The following is a 26437-nucleotide window of genomic DNA, read 5'->3' on the forward strand; positions in this document are numbered from 1 at the left end:
AATAATACTATCCATTGTACACACACACACACACACACACTCTCTCTAACACACATATTTATATGTAAAGCCCTTAACATTAGACCAGGATCATTCTGAAGTACAAATTATTAATGAAATAATGCACGTGGTATTTATACATCTCAATGTCATTAGAATTTCTTTTTGTTTTCTCCTTTATTTCTCTTTAACAGGACATCTCATAATTCCCTGATCACATTGATGGATAACAGGACAGAAGAGACACAATTCATCCTGGTGGGACTAACCAGTGACCCAGAACTGCTGATCCCCCTTTTTATCATGTTCACCCTCATCTACCTCATCAATGTGGTTGGGAACCTGGGGATGATGGCGCTGATTCTCTTGGACTCCCGTCTCCACACTCCCATGTACTTTTTCCTCAGTAACCTGTCTCTGGTGGATCTTTGCTACTCTACAGCAGTCACTCCCAAGGTCATGGCTGGATTACTTATGGGAGACAAGGTCATCTCCTACAATGCATGTGCTGCTCAGATGTTCTTTTTTGTAGCATTTGCCACTGTGGAAAATTACCTCTTGGCCTCAATGGCCTATGACCGCTATGCAGCAGTGTGCAAACCCCTCCATTATACCACCACCTTGACCACAGGTGTGTGTGCTTCTCTAGCTATAGGCTCCTACATCTGTGGTTTTCTGAATGCCTCTTTCCATGTTGGGGACATATTCAGTCTGTCTTTATGTAAGTCCAATCTGATCCATCACTTTTTCTGTGATGTTCCAGCTGTCATGGCTCTCTCTTGCTTTGATAAACACGTTAGTGAACTGATTCTTGTTTTTATGTCAAGCTTTAATGCCCTTTTTGCTCTTCTGGTTATATTGATTTCCTACCTATTCATATTTATGTCCATCTTGAAGATGCAGTCAGCTCAGGGGCACCAAAAGGCTTTGTCCACCTGCGCTTCCCACCTCACTACAGTCTCCATCTTCTATGGGACAGTCATCTTTATGTATTTACAGCCCAGTTCCAGCCATTCCATGGACACAGACAAAATGGCTTCCGTGTTCTATTCTATGGTCATCCCCATGCTGAATCCTGTGGTCTATAGCCTGAGAAACAAAGAGGTCAAGTGTGCATTCAAGAAGGTGGTGGAGAAGGCAAATTTTTCTACAGGATTGGGAATTTAACATTACAGTGTGCATAACCTTGTTTAATTCCACTCAGACTTTCCCCATGCAATGAGCTACTTTTTAAGACCCATGCTGCATTTAAACTTCTGAAGTGACACCCTTCTCTCTTCAAAAGTCTATTGTTTGGCAAAAAGAAAACATATTCAGGGTCGCCAGATGGCTCAGTTGGTTAAGTGTTTGACTTTGGCTCAGGTCATCATCTCACGGTTTGTGAGTTTGAGCCCTGTCTCAGGCCCTCTGCTGTCAGCACAGAGCCTGTTTGTGTTTCTCACTCTTTTCCCTCTCTCTCTCTGCCCTTCCCTTGCTGGCTCTCTCGCTCGCTCGCTCTCTCTCTCTCAGGCAGTCTCTCTCTCTCTCTCAAAATAAATAAATAAACTTTAAAAAAAAATGTTAAGAAATGTAATTCCTGAATGGGGATGTTAATAAGAAGCATTAAAAATTTGGGGACCCACTTGTCAAACTTGACTAATGATATTTGAATTATTCGCTTGTTGCACTTATATTTTTTTCTACCCAACGCAAACATACATGTTAAGTAGGGGTCAAAACAAGCCCAGGAACAAAGCACATGTATATGCCCCATGTAGGCACATACACATTGCAGTAGAAATTTTGTCAGAGGTAAATGGAGTGTGACAAGTTTTGAATAAAAATAATTTAAGTAGTTAATTGAGGTATTAAATATAAAGTCATATTTAATTGTAATTATTTCTTTTATTGAACAACTGTTTTAAGATTCTGAGTAGAAGCAGAATCATGTACTTTTAAATGAAAGTATGTACTGTTTTGGCACATTTCATTGGGAGGTACATACATATCAAATCTAAATGAATCTCTGTCTTGACTGAGTCATTTTGCAGAATCAACACGTTCACATTATAATTTTGAAAAAGACAAAAGAATCACCTAAATTCTATAACTTACCTTAGGGTTCTGTCTTGGTGGTATATACGCTATGGCTTTGGGCAAATGTATAAAGAATTGAATCTGTCATTGTAGCATCATACAGGGTGTTTTCACTGCTCTAAAAATCACCTGTTCTCTGCCTGGTCATCCTCCCCACCCCCACCCCCAAACCACTGGCAACTACTGATCTTTCAGGTGTCTCCATGGTTCTGCCTTTACCAGAGTTTAATATAGTTGGAATCATATAGTTGGAAACCAGCCTTCTCAGATTGGCTTCTTTCATGCGGTAGTATGCATTTAAAATTCCTTCATGTCTTTCCTTTCATTTATCCATTAACCTAATGAAAGACATCTTGGTTACTGCCAGTTTGGGCAATCATGAATGAAGGTGCTGTAAACATTCATGTGCAAGTTGTTGTGTGAACATAAGTTTTCAACTCGTTTGGGTAAATACCAATAACGATGATTGCTGCATCATATGGTGAGAGTATGTTTAGGTTTTTAACAAATGTCCACACTGTCCTTCAAAGTGGCTGTCCCACTTTTCACTTTGACCAGCAATGAATGAAAGTTCCTTTTGCTCCGCCGCCACTGATGTTTTTGGTGTTCTGGATTTGGGCCATTTTTAAAAGGTGTATAGTGAAATCTATTGGTGTTTTAATTTGCATTTTTCTGATGACATATGATGTGGATCATCTCTTAAAATGCTTATTTACCATCTGTATATCTTCTTTGTTGAAGTGTCTGTTAAAGCTTTGGCCCATTTAAAAATCCAGTTGTTTGTTTTCTTATTAAGTTTTAAGAGTCCCTTTTATATTTGGCATAATAGTCCTTTACCAGATGTGTCCTTTGCAAGTATTTTCTCCCAGTTTGTAGATTGTTCTCCCATTCTCTTGACATTGTTCATCACAGAGCAAAAGTTTTTAACATTGGTGAAGTCCAGTATATTAATTATTTTTTTTCTTATATGTGCTTCCAAAGTGAGCACTAATTATTTCTTTTATGAATCATGACTTTATTGTTGTATCTACAGAGTACTCACCATACCCAAGGACATCTAGGTTTTTTCCCCTATGTTATCTTCTAGGAATTTTAGTTTCACATTTTGCATTTTGGCCTGTGATCCATTTTGACTTAATTTTTGTGTGGGGTGTAAGTAAAGTAGGTTTCTAGATTCAGTTTTGCATGTGGTGGTCAAGTTGTTCCAGCACTATTTGCTGAAAACTATATTTTCAAAGCAAAAAAGACAGGATGGGAATGCAAGCTGGTGCAGCCACTCTGGAAAACAGTATGGAGGTGCCTCAAAAAACTAAAAATAGAACTACCCTATGACCCAGAATTTTCACTACTAGGTATTTATCCACGGGATACAGGTGTGCTGTTTCGAAGGGGCACATGCACCCCCATGTTTATAGCAGCACTATCAACAATAGCCAAAGTATGGAAAGAGCCCAACTGTCCATCAGTGGATGAATGGATAAAGAAGATGTGGTATATATATATATACACAAAGGAGTATTGCTCAGCAGTCAAAAAGAATGAAATCTTGCCATTTGCAACTATGTGGATGGAACTGGAGGGTATTATGCTAAGTGAAATTAGGCAGAGAAAGACAAAAATCATATGACTTCACTCATATGAGGACTTTAAGAGACAAAACAGATGAACATAAAGGAAGGGAAACAAAAAGAATATAAAAACAGGGAGGGGGACAAAACAGAAGAGACTCATAAATATGGAGAACAAACTGAGGGTTACTGGAGGGGGTGTGGAGGGGGAATGGGCTAAATGGGTAAGGGGCACTAAGTAATCTAGTCCTGAAATAATTGTTTCACTATATGCTAACTAATTTGGATGTAAATTTTTAAAAATAAGAAATAAAATTTAAAAAATAAATGTACTAGAGCCTCAAAGACAAGAGCTACGGTATGATTAGTTTTAAATAAATATACTTGCATGTACATCAATATATTAGAATTCTCTAGTTATCCAAGAACTTGACTTGCAGAACATTCTGCTCATTCCAGGTTTGCTCCCCACTATAAAATACAACTTTTAAATCATAAATATTAATCAGGCCCCATATCAAGAACTCCAAAATATTTAAAAATAATGTTATGAATAAATATTCTTTTATCCTTAAAAAAAAAAAGAAAACATAAACAGTAAGCTCCTTGACATCAGTCTTAGTGATGTTCCTTTGGATCTGACTCCAAAGGGAAGGGGAACAAAAGTAAAAATAAACAAACAGAAATATACCAAACTAAAAAGCTCTGAAAAGTGAAAGAAACCATCAACAAAGCAAAAAGCCAATGTACTGAATGAGAGAAGATATTTACAAATTATATATCTGACAAAAGCTTAATATCCAAAGTACATAAAGAACTTATACAATTCAATGAAAAAAAATAAACAATTCAATCAAAAAATGGGCAGAAGATCTTAACAGACATTTTTCCAAAGAAGACATACAGATGGCCAACAGGCACATAAAATGATTCTCAACATCACAATCTTCAGGGAAAAGCAAACCAAAACCACAATTAAATAACATCTTTAGCTGTTAAACTGGCTTTATTTATCAAAAAGACAAGAAACAACACATGTAGGGGCGCCTGGGTGGCGCAGTCGGTTGGGCGTCCGACTTCAGCCAGGTCACGATCTCGCGGTCCGTGAGTTCGAGCCCCGCGTCGGGCTCTGGGCTGATGGCTCAGAGCCTGGAGCCTGTTTCCGATTCTGTGTCTCCCTCTCTCTCTGCCCCTCCCCCGTTCATGCTCTGTCTCTCTCTGTCCCAAAAAAATAAATAAAAACGTTGAAAAAAAAAATTAAAAAAAAAAAGAAACAACACATGTAGGTGAGGGTATGGAAAAAAGTGAACCTCGTGTATTGTTTATGGGAACGTAAATCGGTGCAGCTACTATGGAAAACAGTATGGAAGTTCTTCAACAAAATTAAAAATAGAACTACCATATGATCCCAGAATCCCACTACTGGTTATTTATCCTAACAAAACAAAAACACTATCCTGAAAAAAATCTTTTCATAACAGCGTTATTAACAATAGCCAAGATATGGAAACAACCTAAGTGTTCACCAATGGATAAATAGGTAAAGATGTGTGTGGGGTGTGTGTGTATGGATGTGTATGGATAATATGTAATTTACATATAATGGAATACTATTCAGCCATTAAAAAGCATGAAATTTTGCCATTTGCAACAATATGGATAGACCTTGCGGGTATTACTCTAAGTGAAATAAGTCAGATAGAGAAAGACAAATACTGTATGATTTTATTTATATGTGGAATTTTTTCCCAATGTATGAAGTTTATTGTCAAATTGGTTTCCATACAACACCCAGTGCTCATCCCAAAAGGTGCCCTCCTCAATACCCATCACCCACCCTCTCCTCCCTCCCACCCCCCATCAACCCTCAGTTTGTTCTCAGTTTTTAACAGTCTCTTATGCTTTGGCTCTCTCCCATTCTAACCTCTTTTTTTTTTTTCCTTCCCCTCCCCCATGGGTTCCTGTTCAGTTTCTCAGGATCCACATAAGAGTGAAACCATATGGTATCTGTCTTTCTCTGTATGGCTTATTTCACTTAGCATCACACTCTCCAGTTCCATCCACGTTGCTACAAAAGGCCATATTTCATTTTTTCTCATTGCCACGTAATATTCCATTGTGTATATAAACCACAATTTCTTTATCCATTCATCAGTTGATGGACATTTAGGCTCTTTCCATAATTTGGCTATTGTTGAGAGTGCTGCTATGAACATTGGGGTACAAGTGGCCCTATGCATCAGTGCTCCTGTATCCCTTGGATAAATTCCTAGCAGTGCTATTGCTGGGTCATAGGGTAGGTCTATTTTTAATTTTTTGAGGAACCTCCACACTGCTTTCCAGAGCGGCTGCACCAATTTGCATTCCCACCAACAGTGCAAGAGGGTTCCCGTTTCTCCACATCCTCTCCAGCATCTATAGTCTCCTGATTTGTTCATTTTGGCCACTCTGACTGGCGTGAGGTGATACCTGAGTGTGGTTTTGATTTGTATTTCCCTGATAAGGAGCCACGCTGAACATCTTTTCATGTGCCTGTTGGCCATCCGGATGTCTTCTTTAGAGAAGTGTCTATCCATGTTTTCTGTCCATTTCTTCACTGGGTTATTTGTTTTTCGGGTGTGGAGTTTGGTGAGTTCTTTATAGATTTTGGATACTAGCCCTTTGTCCGATATGTCATTTGCGAATATCTTTTCCCATTCCGTTGGTTGCCTTTTAGTTTTGTTGGTTGTTTCCTTTGCTGTGCAGAAGCTTTTTATCTTCATAAGGTCCCAGTAATTCACTTTTGCTTTTAATTCCCTTGCCTTTGGGGATGTGTCAAGTAAGAGATTGCTACGGCTGAGGTCAGAGAGGTCTTTTCCTGCTTTCTCCTCTAAGGTTTTGATGGTTTCCTGTCTCACATTTAGGTCCTTTATCCATTTTGAGTTTATTTTTGTGAATGGTGTGAGAAAGTGGTCTAGTTTCAACCTTCTGCATGTTGCTGTCCAGTTCTCCCAGCACCATTTGTTAAAGAGGCTGTCTTTTTTCCATTGGATGTTCTTTCCTGCTTTGTCAAAAATGAGTTGGCCATACGTTTGTGGGTCTAGTTCTGGGGTTTCTATTCTATTCCATTGGTCTATGTGTCTGTTTTGGTGCCAATACCATGCTGTCTTGATGATGACAGCTTTGTAGTAGAGGCTAAAGTCTGGGATTGTGATGCCTCCTGCTTTGGTCTTCTTCTTCAAAATTCCTTTGGCTATTCGGGGCCTTTTGTGGTTCCATATGAATTTTAGGATTGCTTGTTCTAGTTTCGAGAAGAATGCTGGTGCAATTTTGATTGGGATTGCATTGAATGTGTAGATAGCTTTGGGTAGTATTGACATTTTGACAATATTTATTTTTCCAATCCATGAGCAGGGAATGTCTTTCCATTTCTTTAAATCTTCTTCAATTTCCTTCATAAACTTTCTATAGTTTTCAGCATACAGATCCTTTACATCTTTGGTTAGATTTATTCCTAGGTATTTTATGCTTCTTGGTGCAATTGTGAATGGGATCAGTTTCTTTATTTGTCTTTCTGTTGCTTCATTGTTAGTGTATAAGAATGCAACTGATTTCTGTACATTGATTTTGTATCCTGCAACTTTGCTGAATTCCTGTATCAGTTCTAGCAGACTTTTGGTGGAGTCTATCGGATTTTCCATGTATAATATCATGTCATCTGCAAAAAGTGAAAGCTTGACTTCATCTTTGCCAATTTTGATGCCTTTGATTTCCTTTTGTTGTCTGATTGCTGATGCTAGCACTTCCAACACTATGTTAAACAGCAGCGGTGAGAGTGGACATCCCTGTCGTGTTCCTGATCTCAGGGAAAAAGCTCTCAGTTTTTCCCCATTGAGGATGATGTTAGCTGTGGGCTTTTCATAAATGGCTTTTATGATGTTTAAGTATGTTCCTTCTATCCCGACTTTCTCAAAGGTTTTTATTAAGAAAGGTGCTGAATTTTGTCAAAGGCCTTTTCTGCATCGATTGACAGGATCATATGGTTCTTATCTTTTCTTTTATTAATTTGATGTATCACGTTGATTGATTTGCGAATGTTGAACCAGCCCTGCATCCCAGGAATGAATCCCACTTGATCATGGTGAATAATTCTTTTTATATGCCGTTGAATTTGATTTGCTAGTATCTTATTGAGAATTTTTGCATCCTATTCATCAGGGATATTGGCCTATAGTTCTCTTTTTTACTGGGTCTCTGTCTGGTTTAGGAATCAAAGTAATACTGGCTTCATAGAATAAGTCTGGAAGTTTTCCTTCCCTTTCTATTTCTTGGAATAGCTTGAGAAGGATAGGTATTATCTCTGCTTTAAATGTCTGGTAGAACTCCCCTGGGAAGCCATCTGGTCCTGGACTCTTATTTGTTGGGAGATTTTTGATGACTGATTCAATTTCTTCACTGGTTATGGGTCTGTTCAAGCTTTCTATTTCCTCCTGACTGAGTTTTGGAAGAGTGTGGGTGTTTAGGAATTTTTCCATTTCTTCCAGGTTGTCCAGTTTGTTGGCATATAATTTTTCATAGTATTCCCTGATAATTGCTTGTATCTCTGAGGGATTGATTGTAATAATTCCATTTTCACTCATGATTTTATCTATTTGGGTCATCTCCCTTTTCTTTTTGAGAAGCCTGGCTAGAGGTTTGTCAATTTTGTTTATTTTTTCAAAAAACCAACTCTTGGTTTCGTTGATCTGCTCTACAGTTTTTTTAGATTCTATATTGTTTATTTCTGCTCTGATCTTTATTATTTCTCTTCTTCTGCTGGGTTTAGGCTGCCTTTGCTGTTCTGCTTCTAGTTCCTTTAGGTGTGCTGTTAGATTTTGTATTTGGGATTTTTCTTGTTTCTTGAGATAGGCCTGGATTGCAATGTATTTTCCTCTCAGGACTGCCTTCGCTGCATCCCAAAGCTTTTGGACTGTTGTATTTTCATTTTCATTTGTTTCCATATATTTTTTAATTCTTCTCTAATTGCCTAGTTGACCCATTCACTCTTTAGTAGGGTGTTCTTTAACTTCCATGCTTTTTGAGGTTTTCCAGACTTTTTCCTGTGGTTGATTTCAAGCTTCATAGCATTGTGGTCTGAAAGTATGCATGGTATGATCTCAATTCTTGTATACTTATGAAGGGCTGTTTTGTGACCAGTATGTGATCTATCTTGGAGAATGTTCCATGTTCACGCGAGAAGAAAGTATATTCTGTTGCTTCGGGATGCAGAGTTCTAAATATATCTGTCAAGTCCATCTGATCCAATGTATCATTCAGGGCCCCTGTTTCTTTATTGACCGTGTGTCTAGATGATCTATCCATTTCTGTAAGTGGAGTGTTAAAGTCCCCTGCAATTACCACATTCTTATCAATAAGGTTGCTTATATTTGTGAGTAATTGTTTTATATATTTGGGGGCTCCCGTATTTGGCGTATAGACATTTATAATTGTTAGCTCTTCCTGATGGATAGACCCTGTAATGATTATATAATGCCCTTCTTCATCTCTTGTTACAGCCTTTAATTTAAAGTTAGTTTGTCTGATATAGGTATGGCTACTCCAGCTTTCTTTTGACTTCCAGTGGCATGATAAATAGTTCTCCATCCCCTCACTCTCAATCTGAAGGTGTCCTCAGGTCTAAAATGAGTCTCTTGTAGACAGCAAATAGATGGGTCTTGTTTTTTTTATCCATTCTGATACCCTATGTCTTTTGGTTGGCGCATTTAGTCCATTTACATTCAGTGTCATATAGAAAGATATGGGTTTAGAGTCATTGTGATGTCCATAGGTTTCATGCTTGTAGCGATGTCTCTGGTACTTTGTCTCACAGGATCCCCCTTAGGATCTCTGGTAGGGCTGGTTTAGTGGTGATGAATTCCTTCAGTTTTTGTTTGTTTGGGAAGACCTTTATCTCTCCTTCTATTCTAAATGACAGACTTGCTGGATAAAGGATTCTCGCCTGCATATTTTTTCTGTTCATCACATTGAAGATCTCCTGCCATTCCTTTCTGGCCTGCCAAGTTTCAGTAGAGAGATCAGTCACGAGTCTTATAGGTCTCCCTTTATATGTTAGAGCACGTTTACCCCTTGCTCCTTTCAGAATTTTCTCTATCCTTGTATTTTGCCAGTTTCACTATGATATGTCATGCAGAAGATCGATTCAAGTTACATCTGAAGGGAGTTCTCTGTGCCTCTTGGATTTCAATGCTTTTTTCCTTCCCCAGATCAGGGAAGTTCTCAACTATTATTTCTTCAAGTACACCTTCAGCACCTTTCCCTCTCTCTTCCTCCTCTGGAATACCAATTATGCATATATTATTTCTCTTTAGTGCATCACTTAGTTCTCTAATTCTCCCCTCATACTCCTGGATTTTTTTTTTATCTCTCTTTTTCTCAGCTTCTTCTTTTTCCATAATTTTATCTTCTAGTTCACCTATTCTCTCCTCTGCCTCTTCAATCCAAGCTGTGGTTGTCTCCATTTTATTTTGCAGCTCATTGATAGCATTTTTTAGCTCCTCCTGGCTGTTCCTTAGTCCCTTGATCTCTGTAGCAATAGATTCTCTGCTGTCATTTATACTGTTTTCAAGCCCAGCGATTAATTTTATGACTATTATTCTAAATTCACTTTCTGTTATATTGTTTAAATCGTTTTTGATCAGTTCTTTAGCTGTCGTTATTTCCTGGAGGTTTTTTTTGAGGGGAATTCTTCTGTTTCGTCATTTTGGATAGTCCCTGGAGTGGTGCGGACCTGCAGGGCACTTCCCCTGTGCTGTGGTGTATAACTGGAGTTGGTGGGCAGGGCCGCAGTCCGACCTGCTGTCTGCCCCCAGCCCACCTCTGGGGCCACAGTCAGACTGGTGTGTGCCTTCTCTTCCCCTCTCCTAGGGGCGGGATTCACTGTGAGGTGGGTGGCCTGTCTGGGCTACTTGCACACTGCCACGCTTGTGGTGCTGGGGATCTGGCATATTAGCTGGGGTGGATCGGCAAGGTGCATGGAGGTGGGAGGAGCAGGCTCAGCTTGCTTATCCTTCAGTGATCGGCTTGGGGAGGGGCCCTGCTGCACCGGGATTGAGTGAGACCCGCGGGAGGGATGGCTCCGCAGAAGCACAGCGTTGGGTGTTTGCGTGGTGCAAGCAAGTTCTCTGGCAGGAACTGGTTCCTTTTGGGACTTTGGCTGGGGGATGGGTGAGGGAGATGGTGCTGGTGAGGGCTTTTGGTCCCTGCCAAGCTGAGCTCTGTCGTCTGGGGCTCAACAACTCTCCCTCCCTTTGTTCTCCAGCCCTCCCGCTCTCTGAGCAGAGCGGTTAGCTTATAACCTTCCAGATGTCAAGTCCCTCTTGCTGTCGGAACACACTCCGTCTGGCCCCTCCACTTTTGCAAGCCAGACTCAGGGGCTCTGCTTGGCCTGCAGGCTGCCTCTCTGCCCCGGCTCCCTTCCGCCAGTCCGTGGAGCGCGCACCGCCTCTCCGCCCTTCCTACCCTCTTCCGTGGGCCTCTCGTCTGCACTTGGCTCCGGAGACTCTGTTCTGCTAGTCTTCTGGCGGTTTTCTGGGTTATTTAGGCAGATGTGGGCGGAATCTACGTGATCAGCGGGATGTGGTGAGCCCAGCGTCCTCCTACGCCGCCATCTTCCCAGAATCCTCCTATATGTGGAATTTTAAAAACAAAACAAGTAAAACAACAACAAAAAACCCAGACTCATTCAGAGAATAGATTGGGGTTGACAGAGAGAAAGAAGACTTAGGGGGCATCAGTGGGGAAAGGGTGAAGGGGATCAAGAAAAACAAATTTCCAGTTATAAAATAAATACGTCATAGGAATATAATGTACAGCATGGGGGATATAGTCAATAATATTGTATTCGCGTTGTATGGTGACAGACAATATCTAGCCTTATTGTGGTAATCAGTTTGCAATATATACAAATGTCAAGTCACTATGTTATACACCTGAAACTAATATATTATATGTCCATTATAACTCAATAAATAATATTTTTCATTTTAAAAAAAAGACAAGAAATAAGAAGTATTGGCAAGAATGTGGAGACAAAGGACCCTCATATACCATTTGTGGGAATGTAAATTAGTGCACCCACTTCCAGGAACTATAGCACTTCCTCAAAAAAATGTTTGTTGTGGCATTGCTTATAATAGCCAAGATATGGAAGCAATCCAGGTGTCCACTGATAGAATAATGGATAAAGAAGAAGTGATATATATATATCTGTATATATGTATATGTATATGTATATATATATATATATATATATATATATATTACTCATCCATAAAAAAAGATGGGATCTCGCCATTGTGACAACATGGATTGACCTAGAGGGTATTACACTTAGTGAAATAAGTTAGTCAAAGAAAGACAAATATCATACAATTTCACTTATATGTGAAATCTAAAGAAACAAATGAACAAACAAACAAAAAAAGAAGCAGACCCATAAATACAAGAAACAAATAGATGGTTTCCAGAGGGAAGGGGTAGGCAAGGATGGGAAAAAGGGGTGAGGGGGAGTGGGAGATACAGGCTTCCAGTTATGGAATGTATAAAAGGTACAGCATAAGGAATAAAGTTACAGCATAGGGAATATAGTCAAAGGTGTTGTGATAGCATTGTATGGGGTCAGATGGTAGCTACACTCATGATGAGCACATAACATACAGACTTTTCTAGTCACTTGGTTGCATGCCTGAAACTAGTGTAACATTGTGTGTCAACTATTGTTCGGTGTAAAAAAGTATACTACAGTAAAACCTTGGATTGCAAGTAACTTGTTCTCCAAGTGTTCTGCAAGACGAGCAAATATTTCTAATAAATTTTAACTTGATAAATGAACGACGTCTTGCAATATGAGTAGTACATGATGCCGAACATCACATGATCACAACCGAGCCAATGATTCTTCTTTCTCTCTCTCTCGCTCGCCACTGTGAGATTGTGGGTGATCGTCTCTCATGCTTGGATGCTGGGTCCCATGCTGTGGTGTTTGGCAAAAATTATTTATTTTTCAGAACTTTGGAAGGTGCCCCAAACTGGTGTAATTTTTGTCACTTCAAAGCACCTATGGACAGTTCTTTGATTTTCCATACAAGAGTAAGCTTAGGAATGCTTTGCTTGGTTTTGGTCAGGCTGCTTGAAGGTATAGACCCTTTCCTCTGCTGTCTTATTGCCAGTTATATTAAATACAGTATATGACAAGAGTTTATTAATACTGTACTGTAGTCAACATCAGTTAGTGATAATGAAAGTCGTCCTATACAATAATCCTCCTCGTTCATGTCTCCCTCAGCCACGAAGGTTTTCAAAGGTAAGCACAGGTTAATTTGTTTATTTATCCTTGTATTTTGTATTTTTTTAAATTATTTTGTATTATATTATGGTATTGTAATCAGTTTTACGTGAATATTTTTGGGTTGTAGAACTAATCATCTGAGTTTCCATTATTTCCTATGGGGAAATTTGCTTTGACAGACAAGTGCTTTGGATTACAAGCATGTTTCTGGAACGAATTATGCTCACAAACCAAGGATTTACTGTATTTATGAAAAAAATACAAAAAATAAATGAGCAGAGTAAAATTAGCAGGAAGAAGGAATAGAAAGTCCAAATCTACACCCCCTGATAGAAACACAGGTTTAACAATTTAAGTAACAAAATACCCTTCTGAGAAGTCCGAAGTCCAGTTCAGTGTCTCATCTGTTGAATTCCTAACCTGTGGTACTCCGAAATGTGATCTTGTATAGAAATAAGATTGTTGCAGATTTACATACTTAAGATGAAGTACCACTGGGGTAGAGTAGGCCCCAAATCTAATAGGACTCGTGCCCCTTTAAAAAATGGAATATTTAGACAGATGCAGGCACAAGGGGGGAACACCAAGTGAAGAGGAAGACAGAGGTCAGAATGGTCAGCAGACCAAGGAATGAAAACGAACGCCAGGACATCACCCTGATGCTCGGGGACAGATATGAGACAAATTCTCCCTTACAGAATTCACAAGTAACCAACAGAACCAACCCCATCGACACATTGACCTCAGATTTCTAGTATCCAGAAATGTGAGACGATACATTTCTGTTGTTAATGCCACCTTCTTTGTGGTACTTTTTAAGAGCAGTCTTAGGAAATTAATATAGGCAACAATATGGATGAATCTCAGATACATCTTACATGAAGGAATCCAGACACAAAGGCTACACACACTAGGACTCAACTTACAGGACATTATTGCAAAGACAAAATTACATGGACAAAAGCTGTTATGTGGTTTCCAGGGACAGCAGGTGGGAGAAGGGGTTGAGCACAAAGAAGCTTGGGGTTTGGTGTAGACAATGGAACTCTTCTATATCACGATGGTGCTGGCAGCTATGTGACCTTGTAAATGTGGCCAAACTCTTAGATTTATACAATCAAAACTAGGGGTATCATTGTTGTTTCTAAATTCTACTTCAGTTAGAAAATGGGTGAAATATAAGAAAGAACATGTGATATAAAACCATGTGTGCACCCTGATCAGATCCAGCTAGGTCCCCACAGGCTGTTTAACTGCTTCTCCCTGAGAAGGTGGATGAGAGCTACAGACGCCCTCCTGGGGGACATGCACGGAGAACTCCGTGTCTATCTCACTCCCTCCTGATTCCATGAGATAGCCCCTGAAATCCCAGCAGGACTCAACCTGACATCATTTCAGAGGGACCAGGCCATGTGCCACGCCCCTCTGGCCATCATTTATTCAGCTGACTGCTATCGTTGCTGGTACATGCAGACCTTCCTCCCTGACCTTGGACCTGAGAATTTGTTTCCAGCCTGCGATCGTGGCCAGGGAAAACATCTCCTCATGGAAATGATATTGATTGAGTTCAAAGCGAGAACCCCTCAGCAAGGTGTTTTCTAGAGCTTCCCTCCTTTGCTCATCACGACACAATTCTGTGAATTATGTAGGAGAGGTGATTTTATCCTTTATTTTACAAATAGGGAGAAGACAAGTGGCTGCTCCAAAAGCATAGTCAGAACTAAGGGTGGGTTTAGGACTTGGATCATGTTTGTGACTCCATGTTGGGATCTTTCCTCCAATTTTACCTGTCTTAGAAGTCTTGGAATTTTCACTAGTACCTGATAGAGAACATCTCCAACAGTATATATGCATTATTTCATAGCAAAAAGTCTGATTTCAGACTCACTATTCAGGATTACCTGCCTGTCTCTTCTTTTCCGCCAGCGAGGTAAGCTTCTATGTTGCATGTATTTTTTTATTTTTAGTAAGAAGTATAATTCATGAAAAATCCATGGGGCGCTCTACCTGCTATGAGTCATTTGAGCACCAAAATAGATGATTTGAACATTACTTCTAAAGCAGTGAGCTGAGGCTGGGATTTTAGTATCAAGATTTCCATCAATGGGGAGTTTAGCAATATTTACGGAGTAACATCAACTGCTTTCTTTAAAAAGATCAGCCAAACAAAAAAGTTAAGTGATGCTCTGATTCAGTAACTTTTAAATTCATCTTATTTACTATCTCTGTCCTGTCACTGGAGGTTAAAAAAAAAAAACCCAGAAGACAGTGAAACAATCTCTCTATAAACTACAAAGTGTTATAATTCAATTAACAAGATTAGTACTCCGCTGTAATCTCTCCAGCATTATCTGGTCCTTATTAATATTGCTAGCACATCTACAGAGGCCAATGATAAGGTCTCTGAAAGCACAGGCTTTTGACTTGGTCACAGGGTCATTTGAATCTTGAATCTTCCTCATTCAAGCTATGTAATTGTAGAGCTTTACATAACCTCTCAAATGATAAAGGGGGAATAACAATTACACTGACCTCACAACATCTCAGTGAATTTAAATGAAATGATACATTTTTACACATATATACAAACACATGCATAAATACATGTCCACATGCATGAATAGAAATGTATATGCATATAGCTCTTACTGTTTGTAGAACATGTCCTATTCTGAGATGTTATGATTGTCAAAGCTTGACAGACACAACGACCTCAGGGTCTAGGTTTGGTGAGGATGTGACAGAATCAGGAGGGAATGGTAGAGAGTGATCAGTTGAGGACAGATGTCTTTCTAAAGGCTTCAAATTCAAGGTTAAAAGATTTAATACACTGTTCCTACACAAGAACATATCACAGAAATTAAAAATGTGGAGCGCCCCACCAAAACAGACCTGCAGGCTCAAGGCGGTCAAAAACTGGGACCTTTCAACCCTTGATCTTGGTGATTCAACTATGAGATGATAGTAATGGAAGGAAGAGTGAGTTTAAGAAAAGACACTCTTTTGACTCTTGCTAAAATATGGATTTTAAGAAAGAAATTAAGCAAAAGAATGGCTCATTTGGAATGACTAGAACAGAACTTGAGCTGGCAGAGGACAGACTGAGGAACACTGGAAGGAACAAAATAATCAGTGGACCAAGTGTGTGAGAAAAAGGAAACCAAGGAGAGGCTACAAGGCCTCAGAACTCATCCACACCTGAATCCCTCAAATCACCACCCACATTTCCCAAACAGAAAGGTTATCATTCTGTCCTAGAAATATTACTACAGTAGCATTGGTCAGGCCATGCTAAACATCCAACATTTTACCCCTTGTTTATAATACATTATCTCATTTGTATCACTCAACAATATCTTGGAGATCTCGTTACAATCCGCACTGTGTGTATGGAAGAAATCAGGTCCTGGTACTGAGGTTGGAATCAATGTTTCTTGGGTGGTAAATGATAGGGTTGATAGGCACCACTTCCTAGAGCCTCAGCTCTACACCTGACATTGTGCCTTGCCCTCAGAATTGCCTCTTCTGGCTATACATGCCCTACTGCTCAAGTTATCCCACTACATCCATAATGCTTGTATGTCTCAGTTACTTAAGTAGAAAGCCACGAACACTGAGTTTGGAACAATGAAGTCAATGAGTATGTGTAAATTGAGTTAAGTTCAATTTTACTTAAATTAAGACCAGTGGACTGAAGAACCAGTCGTGGGTGCAAAACTTGGCTTTGGCAGTAATAATTTTGTAAACTTAAATACATGATTTAATCTCTGTGCTTCACAAGTTAAATGGGGGTAATAAAGAACTAGTCAATCCCATAGGGTTGTTGAAAAAAATGAATGAATACACACAAAGTGTCTAGAGTAGTTTCTGTCTAGAGCAACATACAGGTATAAACATTTAATGATCCATGGAACTGAAATGACAGATATATTTGATTTCAGACTTGCCATCTTGATCAAGACATTACTCTTCACATCTCAGTTTACAAATTTACAAAATTTAGAAAGTGAGACTTGATCCATGAAGATCCTTCAGTTTTAGCAATACAGTGTGACTGTATAGAGAATTCATGCATTGCATTTCATTGTCAAGCTCACACTTGAGATCTGAATAATATGAAGAATTACTGCTGTAAAGAAATAATGCACATCTATCTATCATCTATCTACCTACCAATCTATCATTGAGATATCTATCTAGATTATCTATCTATCTATCTATCTATCATCTATCATCTATCTTTCTGTGTATCTATCTTTCTATGTATCTGTTTCAATTTCACTTCACTTGCTTTTTTGTTTATGACTCTTCCTTTATTTTCATCACTACAGGGCATATTGCGGTTCCCAAACAACATCATGAAGAACAACACAGAAGTGGCTGAATTCATTCTGCTGGGACTAACCAATGACCCAAAGCTACAGATCCTTCTATTTATCATGTTCACCCTCATTTACCTCATCACGCTGTTTGGAAACATGGGGATGATTGTTTTGATTCTCTTAGACTCTCATCTCCACACTCCCATGTACTTTTTCCTCAGTAACCTGTCTCTGGTGGACTTTGGTTACTCTACAGCTGTCACTCCCAAAGTTATGGCTGGGCTCCTTATGGGAGACAAAGTCATCTCTTACAATGCATGTGCTGCCCAGATGTTCTTTTTTGGAGCCTTGGCCACTGTGGAAAATTTCCTTTTGGCCTCAATGGCCTATGACCGCTACACAGCAGTGTGCAAACCCCTCCATTACACCACCACCATGACGACAAGGGTGTGTGCATGTCTGGCGATAGGTTCCTACATCTATGGTTTCTTGAATGCTTCCATCCACATTCGGGACACGTTCAGTCTCTCATTCTGCAAGTCCAATCGGATCCATCACTTTTTCTGTGATGTTCCAGCTGTCATGGCTCTATCTTGTTCTGATAGACATGTCAGTGAACTTATTCTTATTGTGGTAGCAAGCTTCAACATCTTTTTTGCTGTCTTCGTTATCTTGATTTCCTACCTGCTTATATTTATCACCATCCTGAAGATGCATTCAACTCAGGGTTATCAGAAGGCTTTATCCACGTGCACTTCCCACCTCACTACAGTCTCCATCTTCTATGGGACAGCCATCTTTATGTACTCCCAGCCCACCTCCAGCCATTCCATGGACTCAGACAAAATCGCATCCATGTTCTACACTATGGTTATTCCCATGCTGAACCCCCTGGTCTATAGCTTAAGAAACAAGGAGGTTAAAACTGCTTTCAAGAAGGTGGGTGAGAAGGCAAAACTGTCTCTAGGCTTTCTACTAAAGTCATAGCATGCACAATGATCTGTGTAAATCCTCTCAGATTTCCAACATGCAGTTAGTCACATTTTAATGCCCCTCACTCTACCTAAATTACTGAGGCAATACAATCTCTTGTCCAAAAGTCTATCATCTAGAAAAAAGAAGTATATGTCCAAATACACGATATCCAAATGAGAATGGCCAATGGGAACCTTAAAATTTTGGGGGCCCTGCTTGTAGTAAAACTTATTAATTATATGTTCATTATTTTCCTTACCATATAACAATGCATCTCTATATGTAAACCATGGCACACAAAAATCCATGAATAGAAGCATATGGAAGAATCCCATATGTGCAGATGCACACAGGAGTGGGGAATTAGTTAAAGGAGTTAAATGTAGTGTGGCTAGTTTTTAATAGAAAAGTTAAAATAGTCAATTTAAATATTAGAATATGAATTTATGTCTGATGTTATTTATTTCTGTAGTTGAAATTTTTTCAAGAGTCCAAAATGGGGATTAAGAGTACACTTACCTTGATGAGCACGGAGAAATGTATAAAATTGTCAAATCATTACATTGTACACTTGAAACTAATATAACACTGTATGTTAATTATACTTGAATAAGAAGAAAAATGACTGAAGGTGGCAAAACAAAGGTCCCAAATGAAGTAAGACATGACATAAATTTTTAAATAAAAATATATACTTTTGTGACACATTTTATTCAGAGCTACATGCATACAATATTTTAAAGGAATCAATACTTCTGTCTTTAGTGTTTGTTAGAAACAGATTTGTCACAGGGCAATTTTCAAAAGCAAGAAGGCCAGAAAAACAAAAGTCGGTCTGTATATTACAAGAGATTTTTCCAATTTTTCTGTTTATCTTTTCTTGTATTTTGTAAAACAATATAGGCACTGAGTAAGGATAATGTTATCTATCTTCCTGCTGAAAATACTACGAGATGGCTAATGACACTCAGGCAGGGATACTTTAGTTTCAGATGAGCTACGTCATGTCTTGCCCCTCTCCTATACCCTGCCTCCTCTCCCCTCACACTGAGTTCCCTGCTGTTCCTGGACAATCCAACCTCCCTCCTGCCTCAGGGCCTTTGTACTTGCTATACTTGCTGATGTTCAAAAAGCTTCCTCACTTCCCTCAGGTCTTTGTTTAAATATTAGCATATCACAGTCCTCCCACCTCCTATGGACACTGTTCTCAACTTGCTCTATTCTTCATAGTCCTGATCAGTACTCAACAATTTATTTTTTTTTGAAATGCATGAAATTTATTGTCAAACAATAAATTGTCAATAAATTGTCAACAATTTCTATTTATTTGTTTGTTAGCTTGTTTACTTGTTTACTGGTCCAGCTAGGACATACACCACACAAGAGAGCGAATCTTCTTTATTAACATCGTTATACCCAATACTTAAATTGTGGCCTGGTTCATACTAATTTCTCAGTAAACATTTGTTAAATTAATGAATAAATAAATTAATTAAGCTTTGAGCCCAGAAGTCAATATAGTTGAGCCACTGATAATTATAGATAAAAATACATTATGTAATTCTTTTTTTAAATATAATTTGTCAAGTTGGCTAAAATACAGTGTATACAGTGTGCTCTTGGTTTTGGTGGGTAGATTCCCATGATATATCACTTACATACAACACCCTGTGCTCATTCCAAGTGCCCTCAATGTCCATCATCCTTTTTCCCCTTTCCTCCTCCCACCCCCCATCAACCCTCAGTTTATTCTCTGTATTTAAGAGTCTCTTATGGTTTGCCTCACTCCCTCTCTATTTGTAACTATTTTTTTCCCTTTCCCTTCCCCCATGGTCTTCTGTTAAGTTTCTCAAGTTCCACATATGAGTGAAAACATTTGTCTTTTTCTGACTTATTTCCTTTAGCATAATACCTTCCAGTTCCATCCACGTTGCTACAAATGGCCAGATTTCATTCTTTCTCATTGCCAAGTAGTATTCCATTGTATATACGTCCCACATCTTCTTTAACCATTCATCAGTTGATGGACTTTTAGGCTCTTTCCATAATTTGGCTATTGTTGAAAGTGCTGCTATAAACATTGGGGTACAAGTGTCTCTATGAATCAGCACTCCTATATCCTTTGGATAATTTCCTAGTTGTATAATTGCTGGGTCATAGGGTAGTTCTATTTTTAATTTTTTGAGGAAACTCCACACTGCTTTCCAGAGTGGCTGCACCAGTTTGCATTCCCACCAGCAGTGCAAGAGGGTTCCCGTTTCTCCACATCCTTGCCAGCATCTGTTGTTTCCTGAATTGTTAATTTAAGCTTGATAATGCATTATGTAATTCTTTAAAAAAGAATTTGAGAGCATTTTAGGATATGTGCTTGCTTTTTTTTCTGTATTCTCTCACTCACTATTTGCATTTCACTCTTTTGCACAAATAACCTTTTGAAAACCACATTATCAAGTAGATCATATAAAACTATTTTAATTCTTTTTTATTAGGAATTTCTCATTAAATGAAAATGCATGAAATAAATTGTTTTTAATAAATTATAATAACACAAAATATGAGTCTGCAAAGTTTCCTAACTGTTCAATTTGCAAAATTCCTTCATAAATAATGATTATTCAATCAACTCCAATGATTCTAAACATCCATAGAGGGGCGCCTGGGTGGCGCAGTCGGTTAAGCGCCCGACTTCAGCCAGGTCACGATCTCGCGGTCTGTGAGTTCGAGCCCCGCGTCGGGCTCTGGGCTGATGGCTCGGAGCCTGGAGCCTGTTTCCGATTCTGTGTCTCCCTCTCTCTCTGCCCTTCCCCCGTTCATGCTCTGTCTCTCTCTGTCCCAAAAATAAATAAATGTTAAAATAAAAAAAAAAAAAAAGCTTTAAACATCCATAGAAAATGTAAGCATGACAATATTTTACAATGAACATAACCTACCTCAATATGCTAATATAATCTATGGTCAGTGCATATTTTATTTGAATTAGAAGTGAGCTGAATTTTATAATAAAGCCTTCCAAAGGAATTTTTACCCATCTTCCTTTCCCATCTCTATAATTTTAAAAGCATCCAACTTCCCAAGATTTGCAAAACGGTGCATAAATGTCCTAAGAGGGATATGTTGACATTAGTGGGGTCTGTGCGGGGCAACACAAGTATCTGCTCTGAAGTCTATGAAAATAGTTTCTCTTCTGGAACCATTTCTTTAAAAAAAATTTTTTAAACATTTATTTAATTTTGAGAGACAGAGAGAGACAGAGTATGAGCAGGGGAGGGGCAGAGAGAGAGAGGGAGACAAAGAATTTCAAGCAGGCTGCAGGCTCTGAGCTGTCAGCACAGAGCCCCACGTGGGGCCCCAACTCACAAATCGAGAGATCATGACCTGAGCCGAAGTCGGACGCTCAACCGACTGAGCCACCCAGGCGCCCCATCGGAACCATTTCTTAATAATTACTTTAAATATATCTGAAATTTGAAAATGATTTTATATTTTCAAAATATTAGCTGGGGTATTATATGATACATGTCCTTTATACCTGTCACCCAGTTTCCCCTATTGTTAACATCTTACTTTATCATAATACATTAGTCAAAACTAAGAAACCAACATTGATACAGTTCTGTTATCTAAACTTAAAAAATTCATTGAGATTATTATTTTTCAACTCATGTCATTTTGCTCTTACAGATTCAGAATACAGCACTGAATATATTGTCCCATTTCCTTAACCTCCTTTGATTGGTGACAGTGTCTCAGTCCTTCCTGGATTTTCACGACCTTAACAGCTCAGAAGTAGAAGGTCTTCCAATTTTTGTTTTTTAGAAGGTTTTCCAATCGGTGTTTGATTTTTTGTGTGTGTGTGGTCAGGATTATAGGTTTTCAGAAAAATAAGAATTGCCATTGTCATCACACCTTATCAGGGGACACATATTACTGTGACTTGTCACTGGGGATAGTAACCTTAATCACCAAAACAAGATATGTTTTCCAGGTTCTTCAGTATAATGCTATCGTTTTCCACCAGCAAGTTCTATACTTTAGAATCACGTCACTAAGTTCAGGCCACAATCAATGTGGATTGTCCATCTCTTAGGGGAAGTCTCAACATGTAATTTAGAATTTTTCTATAAGAAAAAAATTTTTTTGTTTGTTTATTATTTACATCTATGTGGACTTACATATACCTGCTTTGTGCTTTGGGGTACAATTTGTACTGTATTATTTATTTTATTGTTCAGATCGCTCCATCTTTGGCCATTGGGGGCACTTCCAGTTTTACTTTTGTTTCCTTGTGAGATGCTCAACCCTTCTGTTTTCTGAACTCCTCCTTACTTTCTGGAACTGTAAGGCACTCCGGGCTCCTGTTGTGCTATTCTGGTCCCAGCCCAGTCATCAGCCCTTTCTCCAAAGAGCCCAGTTCACTCTCCATTGGAACTCAAATGACCCCAAACCCTCCAGCCTTCTTTCCTATAACTGGTAAATTAAATAACAACCAGCTACAGGAGGCTGAGGACCTTCCTAAATGGTTTTTGAAGCATCTGTGAGTAGAGACTGTGTGCACATAAGTTCTCTTTTAGTCTCTCAGTTCCTGTTCCAAGTCCTTGCCTTTGTCTCACTTGTTCCTCACTTCAAGCACCACACCACTTCTTGTGCCTCCTTTCTCCCTGTCTCTACACTGTTTTTCCCAGGGTGACATAAACCACCCACTCTCCTTAATTCTTCCAGAGAACAAAATACACAGTAACCTGGTACTCAGACAAAATGGACAGGAAGTGAAGCCCAGAATGATGAATTGATGCAAAGTAAGAATTTGATATAACTTATCCTCACGTTCATGAAGCATCATCTACTGTCAAACATCTCTTCCCAGCCAGCTCTCTCCTAAAACCCTCTGTTCCCACCATGTTGTTAGGTTCCACCCATCTTCTCTCTTCTCAAAGTTTAAAGTCTCAAGACTCTGTCTTTCTAGATGCTCTGGGAAAAGACAATATGCATTTCCTCCATCATTCAGGTTGGGAAAATACTTAGAAACTATGTAAAGCAAAGAATAATCATGGAATAGATTGTTGAGTAAACATTTATGAGATTTGTAACCCCACCATCCCACCAAAACCACTCAAAGTCATCCACCAACTTCATATCACTATGACATATTGCCAGTTCTAAGTGTTGATATTGCTTGACCTACCAACAGCTTTGACACAGCCCTTCCCTCTTGATGCTTTTCTCACCACTAGGTTCCCAGGACACCTTCACTGGCTCCTCATCTTGGTGATATTTTATTAAGAGAGTTCCAGATGCCAGTCCTTGAAAACATTTAGCTTCTCTCTACCTACATTCTCTTACCTATGTTCTCATTCTCATGCTGAAAACTCTAAATTTATACGATTCCAGTCCCAAACCTTCCCTGTGGTATCTGAGAGGCATCTCAAGTCTTGTATGCCCCAAGTGAAATTTATGCCCTCTTCTCACCCAAACTTCTTGCTTTCATGCCTGCCACACCTCACATAGTAGTCCTTTTAGTGCTTATGTAGCTAGGCTACCATTTTCCTCCCACTCCACATCCAGTACACCATCATATCATGTCATCTCATTATTTTAAACATAACAAAAACAACCCGGCCAGCTTGGATCAATATAAAATACCTTATATGATTTGGAAGAAACAAAAAAAAGCCATCAAACAAATAAAATATTAATTTCATAGACTTATTTTAAATTATGAAAAACGTAAGAGTCGATAAGAGATAAAAAGCTATCTTAGATGGTGTGGTCAAGAAAAGGGCTCTTGATAAAGCAATGTGAGGTCTAGGAAAAGACCTCACACTAAGGGAAAACACAAGCCAGAGACCCAATTTTGGAGACAAGGCTAGCCATTCAGATTCAGGTACAAGTTGTGTGGTGGGATGCTGGTTTTCCTCAAAAAAACATTCTTTTCTTCAAAAGTATGAGAATTTCAGCTAAGTACATTAACTTTCAGCTAAAGATTAAATTTTGAAGTTAGCTTTCCAGGTCATTTTTGTGGCCTTATGACTGAATTCTTGCCAATGGGATGTACTCAGAAGTATTGCATACAGCTACGATATCACTTTCTTGAAAAGAAATTGTTTTTCCTTCAATCCGTCTCTTCCTCTTTTCCTGCAGATAAAATAGTTATGATGAGGAAAGACTTTCAATATTCTGGGAGATGGTAGATAGAGACTATGTGGACTGAACCTGGCCCCAGAATGATCAAGACACATCATGTCCAGATAATTCATATATATCCTGCTGAATTCGCATCCACTAGTTGAGAATAAGTTGCTCTTGTATTTAAGCCACTGTAGTTTGGCTTTCTTTGTTACAGTACTTTAGCCTAATTTCTAATTGTGGTAGGTTAACTCTGGGCACAAATCCTTTGCAGCTGTTTTCTTCAAGAGGTGGAGTCTTTCTTCATGCTTGCATTGGGGCCAACCTTTTGATACCATTAATTAGTACAATATGATAGAGGAAACGTGTGTTAGGAGTCTGTGTTTTGAGAACCATTCTGTTTTATTTTTACAATGAGAATATTATGTAAGAAAGCTGGTCCATACTCTGGAGGATGAAAGAAAGGTCCATCCTTCTGTGGAGAAGAGGTAGGGCATAACCAGAATCAACAGTTAGAAACATGAGTAAGGCCATCTTGAACCTTTCAGCCCAGCTGACTGTGCAGAAGACGTGAATGAGCCTGTGTGGAAGCAGCAAAGGAACTGCCCTGCCAACCACAGAACTATGAGAAATAATAAACTGTTGTTTTAAGTCACTAGGCATTGTGATATTTTGCTACACAACAATAGAGAACTGGTTATCTATTCAGTTTTATAATGTCTCTAATTAATCGTGGACTGAACGGAATCTTCACCTTCTTAGTGGATTTCCTGAAAGCATTATTCACCTCTTTATTCCTTAGACTGTAGACAGTAGGGCTCAACATGAGGACTCTAATTACATAGAACACAGATGCCATTTGGTCATTGTCTGTAGAATCACTAGAACTGGGTTGTAAGCGCACGAACGTGACAGCTCCATAGAAGAGGGTGACTGCAGTGAGGTGTGAGGCACAGGTGGAGAAGGCTTTCTTCTGTCCGTCGGCTGAGCGCATCCTCAGGAGGGCAATGCACGTGAACAGATAGGAGGTCAAGATTACTATCAGGGCAAAACAAACTTAGAAATCTACTAAGATAAAGAGCACGATCTCATTTATGTAGTTGTCACAACAGGAAGGAGCCTAGATTGGGGCGATATCACAGAAAAAGTGATGGACCACATTGGAATGGCAGAAGAGGCAGAAGGTGAATCCAGAGTGGGTGACCCCAGACATAGCAGCCTACTGCCATTTGAGCACACAAGCTGGTGGTCACAGCGGTGGTATAATGTAAGGGCTTACATACCGCTGCAGGCCGATCGTAAGTCATGACCGCTAGCAAGAAACAGTCTACACTGGCAAAAGCCGCACAGAACACATGAGCAACACAGTCACCAGAGGAGTTGACTTTGTCCTCTGTGAGAAACCCAGCCGTCACCTTGGTAGTAACAGTTAGGAAGTAAACGGGGTCCACCAGAGAGAGGTTACATACAAACAAAAAGCTGAAACAGGCCCATAAATCCAGAGAACACACCGGTGGTTGCCTGCGGGGACACATGTGGGGGAAGGGCAAAGTGAGCAAAGGGGAAATGGGAGATCTAGACTTCCACTTAGGAAATGAATAAACCAGGAGAAGGAAGCTACAACGTAGGGAATACAGTCAGTGGTATTGTAAACAGTGTTACAAGGGTGGCGTGGTGATGGATGGGAGCTAGAGTTGTGGCAGAGCATAACGTGTAGAACAGTCAAATCACAATATTGTAGGTCTGAAACCAGTGTATCATTGGGTACCACCTATGCTTCAATAAAAAATAAAATGAGTGTTTCTTCATTGAAAGAAAAAACGTTAGGTAAAGGTTTAGATCATGTCTCTTGTTTGTTTTTGTTTTGAGTAGTTATTTAAATTCCAGTTAGTTCACCTACAGTGTGATATTAGTTTCAGGAGTAGAATTTAGTGATTCGTCACTTGTATAGAACATCCAGGGCTCATCCCAACACGTGCCCTCCTTAATACCCATCACCCATTCAGCCCATCCCTCACCCACCTCCCTCCGGCACAACCGGTTGTTCT

The 26437-nt window shown here is 39.3% G+C and overlaps 2 protein-coding genes and 1 pseudogene across 2 annotated transcripts; 2 read left to right on the forward strand and 1 right to left on the reverse strand.

The window, feature by feature from the left end:
- The first annotated feature begins 219 nt into the window (after positions 1-219).
- Positions 220-1167, forward strand: LOC125147003 (olfactory receptor 5B2-like). Its single transcript, XM_047823960.1, has one exon. It carries the CDS (start codon positions 223-225, stop codon positions 1165-1167), a length of 945 nt encoding a protein of 314 aa, XP_047679916.1. The 5' UTR covers positions 220-222.
- A 16160-nt stretch (positions 1168-17327) lies between these two features.
- On the forward strand, positions 17328-18278 carry LOC125146576 (olfactory receptor 5B2-like). The gene has a single exon (XM_047823280.1). It carries the CDS (start codon positions 17328-17330, stop codon positions 18276-18278), a length of 951 nt encoding a protein of 316 aa, XP_047679236.1.
- A 6808-nt stretch (positions 18279-25086) lies between these two features.
- Positions 25087-25924, reverse strand: LOC125146577 (olfactory receptor 5B12-like; annotated as a pseudogene).
- Between the last annotated feature and the right edge of the window lie 513 nt (positions 25925-26437).

This window comes from Prionailurus viverrinus, chromosome D1, assembly GCF_022837055.1.
Source record: "Prionailurus viverrinus isolate Anna chromosome D1, UM_Priviv_1.0, whole genome shotgun sequence".
NCBI lineage: Eukaryota > Metazoa > Chordata > Mammalia > Carnivora > Felidae > Prionailurus > Prionailurus viverrinus.

What these genes read in the sequence shown, in the direction of transcription:
- LOC125146576 (XM_047823280.1), top strand. Translation starts at nt 17,328, where the DNA reads ATGAAGAACAACACAGAAGTGGCTGAATTCATTCTGCTGGGACTAACC.
- LOC125147003 (XM_047823960.1), top strand. Translation starts at nt 223, where the DNA reads ATGGATAACAGGACAGAAGAGACACAATTCATCCTGGTGGGACTAACC.